At 37.6% G+C, this 8714-nt stretch overlaps 3 protein-coding genes across 3 annotated transcripts; 2 read left to right on the top strand and 1 right to left on the bottom strand.

The window, feature by feature from the left end:
• Window positions 1-668: 668 nt before the first annotated feature.
• Window positions 669-1775, top strand: LOC111299664 (putative disease resistance protein RGA3). The gene has a single exon (XM_022894997.1). The coding sequence runs from the start codon at window positions 669-671 to the stop codon at window positions 1773-1775; it is 1107 nt and encodes a 368-aa protein (XP_022750732.1).
• A 29-nt stretch (window positions 1776-1804) lies between these two features.
• LOC149519569 (putative disease resistance protein RGA3) lies at window positions 1805-4338 on the top strand. Its single transcript, XM_089758219.1, has 2 exons — window positions 1805-1926; window positions 2092-4338. The coding sequence occupies exons 1-2, from the start codon at window positions 1887-1889 to the stop codon at window positions 2922-2924; spliced, it is 873 nt and encodes a 290-aa protein (XP_089614345.1). The 5' UTR covers window positions 1805-1886; the 3' UTR covers window positions 2925-4338.
• A 2462-nt stretch (window positions 4339-6800) lies between these two features.
• LOC111282269 (ubiquitin-fold modifier-conjugating enzyme 1) lies at window positions 6801-8580 on the bottom strand. Its single transcript, XM_022870317.2, has 3 exons — window positions 8109-8580; window positions 7970-8031; window positions 6801-7103 (listed from the first exon to the last, which is right to left on the bottom strand). Exons 1-3 carry the CDS (start codon window positions 8439-8441, stop codon window positions 6974-6976), a joined length of 525 nt encoding a protein of 174 aa, XP_022726052.1. The 5' UTR covers window positions 8442-8580; the 3' UTR covers window positions 6801-6973.
• Between the last annotated feature and the right edge of the window lie 134 nt (window positions 8581-8714).

Below are 8714 nucleotides of genomic sequence, written 5' to 3'. Positions count from 1 at the left end.
AAATTTTTATATTATCAATTTAAAAAGTATGATTTATTGTTATAATTTAACATATTTTCTTACATTTCAATATTAAAATAATTAAAAAAAATCCACGACAGTGCTCGAGATGTGAACACTAATCACTTTCTATTTTTATAACTTTAGCAGTTTGTTATAAATAAGTCATTTTATATATTTAATATTATCTAAGATGAATTAATTCATCGGTTAAAATAAATTATTAACTGTTGATATTATTATTTTAGTATGATAATAATTTTTATTATTAAATTAAGTGTACAAAAAATTATACTTAGTAAGATGATTTTAGTATTAACTTAATTTATAAAATATATACTTACTATTAAAGATGGTCACTAACTTATTATTTGTCAAAATTACTTTTTATATAGTTTTGAAAAATGACATTTTTTCTTAAAAAAATATTTTTTCATAAAAATTGGATCTTTTTACATAGTTCGACTCATCCTAACAACTGATCTTGACGTCAGCCATTGGTCATCTCCCTGTCATACTCTTCTCTGTTCCGTCTGCATCTGTCTTCCCTCTCTCTTAGCTTCTGCTCTTATCTTTGACCATCCTTCACCCATCGCTATTGTTAGAAATCTAAGGCCATCCCTGAATTTGCCACAACTTTGGGTCAAAACTAAACCCCCACTTGAGGAATGGAAGTCGCTTCCTTAATTGTATCCCCTCTTCTGCAGGTGATCTATGAGAATATGGCTTCTTATCTCAGCACCGTGGAAACTTCTAAAGATCAAAAGAAGAATATCAAGAAGTTACAAGAAAAGCTGCTAATCATTCAAGCTGTAATCGAAGATGCAGAGGAGAGACAACTGAAGGATAAGAACGTGAAGATTTGGCTATCAAAGCTTAGGGATGTGGCTTACGATGCGGATAATCTCCTGGATGAAATCACCACTCAAGTTTTGCGGAGACAGTTGGTAAAGGGAAAAGGAAAGATGGTGATGGAAAATCCAGTAAAAAACAAGTTTAGAAGAATTGGGGCATCGATATATGAAGAAACTCGAAAGCAGGTTCGGGTCACTTCTTTCACTCTTAAGTCAATCTTAAGTAGCTTTGAAATGTCACGTAGGCTGACAGAGATTGTTGAAAGATTGGACGAAATAGCTAGAGAGATGTCTACCTTCCATTTCAAGGAAGCTGTAGCTTATAAAAGATCAGATACTATGGAGAAGCGGGAAACTGGATCGTACTTGGAGGAATTAGAAGTTTTTGGTCGAACAGAAGACGTGAAGAAGATTGTTGATTTGTTGTTATCATCCGATGCTGATAGTTGGGTGATTCCAATAGTCGGGATTGGGGGAATTGGGAAGACGACACTCGCTCAATTGATTTACAATGATCAGAGTCTGGATGGACACTTTGATAAGAAAATTTGGGTTTCTTTGTATGACAATTTCAACACAAAGAAGCTTCTTAGTGAAATTTTGGAGTGTGTGACTGAGCAGAGGTGTGAATCCTCCGTGATGAGTGTTCTGCAATCCCAATTCCGAGACTCATTATACGGCAAGAGATATCTACTTGTGATGGATGACGTGTGGAATGATGTTCAAGAAGAGTGGGATAAAGTACGGAACCTGTTAAGATGTGGAGCTGAAGGAAGCAAAATTATAGTCACCACCAGGAGTGAAGAAGTTGCTTCTGCAATGAGTAGTACTCCTCCCCACCATTTGGAAGCCCTAACCAAAGATGACTGTTGGACCCTATTCAAGCTCCATGCCTTTGCATATGGGGAAGAAGATTCCTAGTCAAATCTATTGCCTATCGCTCAGAAGATTGTAGAGAAGTGCCATGGTGTGCCTTTAGCAGCTAAAGTTCTCAGTCGCGCGTTACGGTCCGAAAGAGAGGAAGCTGAATGGATGCGTGTGCAAAATAGTGACCTATGGAACCTTGATGCAGGTGAGAAAAGAATATTATCTGTCCTGAGGTTGAGTTTCAATCATTTGCCATCACATTTAAAGCGATGCTTTGCATACTGTGCCATATTTCCTAGAAATTATCATTTGAATAAGGAAAAGTTAATCCAACATTGGATTGCGGAAGGCTTAGTTCAATTATCTGCAGGTGATTATCCTAACACGCTTGAGGACATTGGCAATAAGTGCTTCAACGATTTACTGAAGATGTCATTTTTCCAACTCTCAAGCAATAGCAATGTGGTAGAATTTAAAGTACCTAATCTGATGTATGATCTTGCAAAATCTGTTGCTGGAAATGAGTTCTTGACAATAGAAAACAGTGATCAAGCACAAGGAGTTGGTGGTGGCCATCTTGCAGAAACTCGACATGCATTGATTGAGAGTGATTACAGGTCCAATATGCTACCAGAAGTCTTGTACAAAGCACATAAATTGTGTACCCTCAACCTCTTGGCTTCTGGAGAAATATCAATGGAATCCCTGAGAAACCTAGTTTCACATTTTAGGCACCTTAAAATTCTGAATTTGAGTGGAAGTGGCATAAAAAAGATGCCTAGATCCATTGGTGATTTGATATATTTGAGATATCTTGACCTCTCAAACACTCTTCTTGAAGTATTACCAGAGACAATTGGTCATCTGTGCAATTTGCGAACACTTGAACTCTCAGGCTGCACTGATCTGCTAGAGTTGCCCAAAGAAATAATAAAGTTAGTAAAGCTGATACATTTAAACATAAGGGATTGTGGAAGGCTTGCTCGCTTGTCTTATTATTCTATTGGTTTTCTAGAGAGGCTTCAGACTTTACCAATAGTTATTGCTGGCGAGTATTTATTCCTCGACCATCTAAACAATCTTCGAGGTGAGTTGAAAATTAAACACCTCGAGAATGTTAAGGACTGGACCCATATGCATCTGAAACGTATGCAACTTCACACATTGGGATTGTTTAGGGGTGATGGTGATGAAGGTAAATAAGTTAAACCAAAGCACATCAAGACAAATCAGACAAACCGAAGAACTAGATGAAAAGTTGATGGAAAGCCTTCAGCCTAACTACAATATAAGAAGGTTGTCAATAAATGGATATGTAGGACGCCAATTCCCACACTGGATGAATCACTTTGATATCGGCAACTTGAGAGAACTTGAGTTAATCAACTGCAAAAGATGTGAAACTCTCCCCAAGCTTGGCCAACTTCCAAAACTTAAGTGTCTCAACATCCAAGGGATGGACAAAGTGGTGAAAATCAATGATGAGTTCTCTGGTGGAGGAATGAGGCCATTTCCACCATTGAATGAACTAATCCTTCGAGACTTTCCTGAACTTAGAACTTGGGAAAGCATGGGTTCAACAGAAGCTTTCCCTCGCCTCAAGCGACTATCCATCATGAAATGTCCATTATTAAAAACAATGCCATGGTTTCCAACTCTTCAACGCTTAGTGGTGCAGGACTGTGATCCATTGTTGCTTAGATCAGCAGCAGAGCTGAGAACACTTTCGACACTTGTTATTGACTCTTTTCGAGAGTTCGGTTTCTTCATACCAAAAGTACTGCTGGAAAACTGTTGCTTTCTTATTTCTTTGACAGTTACCTCTTGTCCCAGCCTTGAAACATTGCCAGCTAATTTGGGGAAAATCAGAGGTCTGAAGTCATTGAAAATTGCTTTTTGCGAGATGCTAGAAAGTTTGCCTGATGGATTCACAAATCTCATCTCTCTAGAGACACTGGATATTATCGAGTGTCCTAGATTAAGTACACTGCCAGAGCAAAGCTTAGAAAGATTGAGCTCACTCCGATCACTTTCTATTGAAAACTGTGCGGGCTTGACTTCTTTGCCAACAGGAATGCAACATGCCACGGCCCTTGAGCGCCTAACAATTATGTTTTGTTCGAATCTGGCTTCTCTACCAGATGGTCTGCAAAATCTCTTGGCACTTAAGAGCTTGACCATTTTAAGTTGCCAACAATTAGCATCTCTGCCAGAAGGAGTTGAACATATGAAGATGCTACAAAATCTGGAAATTCGTATCTGTCCAAAACTCATGGCACTGCCAAAGGTAAACAACCTCGTTTCACTAAAATCTTTGGCAATTTCAGACTGTCAAAATATAAATTCTCTTCCAGAAGGCATTCAGCAGCTCAAACAACTTCAACACCTTTCCATTAAAGATTGTCCTGAACTTGAAAAACGCTGCAAGAGAGGGGAAGGAGAGGATTGGCAGAAGATATCTCACATCCCATATGTTTATGTGGGAACATCAATACCTGGAAACAGACAGGACACTGGAGCCAGCTCCTCAAGTTCATAGGTAAGACTCTTTCTTATTACTTCTTTTCATTTCACCTGTAAACATTACCTGATGATATTAGATTTGATTTTGTATTTAGTTCATTCTCTTTTTTCATTTTTTGGTTTTTCATAATTGATTTTTAGTCATGCTTGAATCTTCGTACTGTTATTTCTTTACATAGTTTTGGTAAATCACGGAACTAACTGATCTAAGTTGTACCATTTAAGCCAATGACGATGGGAATTGGTAAGTAGGTGTTGTTGGACATAACTGTGGATAATATTAATCCTGCATAAAGTTGGTGGAATTCCGCATTTGAAAATTTTTTCTTAATGCAAAAGCAGAACCATAAAATTGCTACTCGCAAAATAACTCTTGGCCCTTACTGCAGGTAACACCAGGGCGGCAAGAAGATACAGTAGTATCTGTTTGGAATGTCATTCATTTCCATTATTTATCTGCTTCTGCGATTTACTTGGACTATAGCATACAAAAGAGGAGGAGGCTAAATTTTATATTTTATGGATTTTGGTTCCACTGGGTTTGCTAGTTTGCTAGACATTAATGGGTTTCACTCTGCGTTGTGCAGGTTCTTATTAGGTTATTACAGTATTTGTAGTAGTAGTCTTGTGTGCGGAACAATTTTCCTTGTTTTGGGCCATCCGGCTGCAAACTTGTATTAGGTTATTTGTAAAACTTGTTTAGCACCATGAGTAATCAATTTCCAAATCTGGTTATGGGCCATCTTTTAGACCACGAAGGTAGTGGCATTTTTCTTGTGCCAATAAAGGATAGTATAATAGTGAAAGTCTAAAACACAGCCACGGAGCCACGACTCTGTCTCATGCACATTTTCCCTTTTTTTTTTTTTCTTTTCTTCGGTGGGGTAAGGAATAGGGAGTTTTTTCTCACACTAAGGTTCTTTCAAATCTTAATTCCCTAGTTAGAATGTTTTTAAACTTTATTCTAAAATAGAGATACTTTGACTCAGTGGACTTCCATATCAGATTTTTTTATTCACGTCAGCAGTGTTTTCTTCTATCCTCTGCATTCGCATTCTCCTGTGCAGCCCATTGCCATCAGCCATCTTCCTCTCTCTCTCTCTCTCTCTCTTTTTTTTTTTGGTGCTTCGAACAGCAAATGCTTGAAATATCAGACTTTTCCATCTTCACTACATGATTTGCTTCGTTATTCTATGGGAACAATTTTGTCTTTAATGCTCCGATGACATTAAAATCATCTCGTGATTTGGGATTGTTACTGGAAATAGATTTATCATAGATTAAAGTTGAAGGTTGATCGGGCAACCAAACGAGTTATGGAAATGGCAAAATTTAGCATGTCTTGAGGAGATCGAACTGGTTTCATAATGACAGAGTGTGGAGTTGGTTATCTATGCCACTGTATCATAAGATGGATTCTGAACATTTCTCCATAAAGATTGTGCATATACATGTTCACGTGACGTTTGAAAAATATTATCTCCTTTAGAAGGGTAAGAATAATTCCCACAACGGACTCTATGTTCTTTAAGAGCAATGTGGACGTGGGGTGAAGGAATCACAATTTGATGATGAAAAACTTCATTCCCCTATTCATATCCAGTTCGGTGTTGAGCATAATTTTTGGGAGATTATGGCCATCAACTAAACTTGTATGCCCATGAGGTAAATTCATGCCAGCACCATCTGGAACATACCGGCCATTCCTTCTTCCGGCTCATGTACATGATTTCTCGCTTCCTGAACACGACGGTTCGATTGGTGCTGCAAAATCCATCCTCTTTCATGACCGAGTGTTTCACCGTAGAAGAGGGATCAGTTTGATCTTTGGAATAAAACTCAAAAAGCAATTTTCCATCTGCATTCAGTACGAAAGCTTCCTGGTTTCGGGGGCATTTAGCACATGGATTAGTAACCAAACCTTATCACCAGAAATAGCTCCAGTTGACATCCATACTACATTATCTCAAAACTGTGGCTGGTGTTCATATTGGGGATGATGATTTAATTACAGCGACAAATATTCTTCATGCATTCCATCGAAGCATTTGTTTGGTAATTCTGGAAACGGTACTCGGTAATGAGCAGAAGATGGTGAAGGTGGAAACTCTGATAGTGACATAGTGTTTTGGGATTATGATGTCCATGGTGCCTAAGAAAATAGTAAGCAGGACTCCATGTACCTTCCATTTCATTTTATCTCTGAGGGAACTGGTTGCTATGACGCTAGTTATATGGCGGCATCGACATCTAACCATTCCTCTGGTTATGAAGGAGGAATATTGAAGCAAGAAAATAATGACGTGGAATAAAAGCTGATGTGGAATTTTATTTGAGTGAAAGTATCTTTATTTTGTAATAAAGTTTAAAACTACTCTTATTATGGAATTAAGATTTAGAAATATACTAGTTTAAGAAAAAAACTCAAGGAATAGGATCATAATAAAGAGGAGATGCAGCACCAGGATTTGATTCAAGGAGTGGAGAAGCACCCACCCGTTAAAGGAAAGAGTTAAATTTTGACAGACTTAACATAAATCAATCTTGACAAATGCATTCGATAATAATATTAGATCCTATTTGCATTCCAAAAGTAATAAGAAGTTTCAACATTATCTATCTGATCATAACAGAAATTTGACACTATCAAAAGCCACTCGGTAAAAATGTATAATCATGCCTGAGAGTTTATTTCTGAAACTCAAGGTACACCTTTAACATCAGAAATGCTAAGACTCATTAGATGAGGCTGCGTCATCCTTATGCTTGATCATACCAGAATCGACAAGAATGGGAATCTCTGCAGCAAGCCATGGAGCAAGACCCAAACAAAGTGCATGTGCTATACCAAACCTAGGACTGTGCAACAAGATCAGAGAAGATAGAACTATTGAGTAACATTTCCAGCAGAAACAATATGAATAAGTTCAAAAGGGTTATAACACAAGTTATCCTTAAAACTATGGCTGAATTCCAGTTAATCCAGTAACAAAGGATTGAGCAATCAGATAATTGAACTTCATTTCTCATTCGATGTATGCCACATATTAATGGAGTTAAAACAAGTACGATGATGAAACATACTGCACTTTTAAACAGGATTGCATAATACTAACACATTAAAATCTCTTTTTCAACTCTTACGCCTCTCAGAATTGCCCTCTATATCTTCCTCAACCTTTACATATAAAACTTCAGATTCTATTTCCTCTACTTTTCAATCAAAATCAACCTAGTTTTGCAGCTACCTATTAGACTCCATCAGAAAGAACTAACACTTCAAATCATTTGCCTGAATTGGACAAACATTGAATGTATCAAGTTCTTGAAAGGATAAATAATCATTCAACTATGAAATTGAACATGGGAAAATAGCTCAAGAATGATTGGTGTATTTAAAATAGAAATTTTCCCACAATGATTATAAATACAGACAGAATCAAGTAAACATCCTCTACTTGATCAAAGGTCACATTTTGCTCATAAGTACATTAACAACTACTTAATTCAAGTCACTTCCATTTTAGATTTTGGATTCCATTTCCCATCAAAACCTAACAGCTAGATTAGTAATTGTACACTACAAGCACATAAATACCAAGTTGAATTCTTCTACTTTCTATATCCCTAATTTCCTTCATACCGAAATAAATCATGAGAACATAAAAATCGACGAATTAAAACAACTAACTTTAAAAAAAAAGAAAACCTAAAATTCAGCATACCAATTTTTTGCCCAAAGTGGCTTGAAATGCACGGTCAAACAAATCTTCCCTCCTCTATACATCTGCCAAAAAAACAAAAGTAATTAGCAAACCAAGCAATTAACGAAAAAGAAAAAGCAAAATCAAAATCAAATTTCACCTTCTGAGTCTTGCCATCGAGTTCCGGCAACTCGAGCTCGGGAGCAGTGGCCGGATAAGTAACGGGGATATCAAACTGGAGATCGAACTCGTACTTGAGGAGGTTATGGACGTACCAACACTTGCCGGTCCAACGTGTCCCTTCGGAATTGGCAGCGGATATTCGGAACCAATCATTGTCGTTGGACTTGTTCATCTGCGTGTAGGCAATCAGAGCCCTGTACTCCTCTTTCAGCCTCTGAGTCCATGCCGCTCCGTCTCTGGGACCGGCCTTCGTCGTCAGTAACGGGATCTGAGTCAACGTCGACTTTGTGTTCGGGTCCCAGCCTTCCATTTTCTGGTTTCCCCTCTTTTGCTAACCCTAACCCTGATCCTAGATTTGATATTGATTGAAGATTGAAAATTGAAGTACAACTGCCCGTTGCAGTTTGTAACTGTTATCCGTTAAAAGGTTCAGCTAGTTTCTCCGGAAAAAAAAAAGTATGTTATTATATCGGATCAAGGAGGGTATCGTTGGAAATTCGCTTTTAGTGTGGAAAATACAAAGTTCAGTTATTTTTGCACTCAGCGACTGACAGCATATCACCTACAATTAATATAATTAATC

This window comes from Durio zibethinus, chromosome 3 (assembly GCF_047325235.1).
Source record: "Durio zibethinus cultivar Kanyao isolate XHJ-2024 chromosome 3, ASM4732523v1, whole genome shotgun sequence".
NCBI classification, from domain to species: domain Eukaryota; kingdom Viridiplantae; phylum Streptophyta; class Magnoliopsida; order Malvales; family Malvaceae; genus Durio; species Durio zibethinus.
This window is presented reverse-complemented; position numbering and strand designations above follow the sequence as displayed.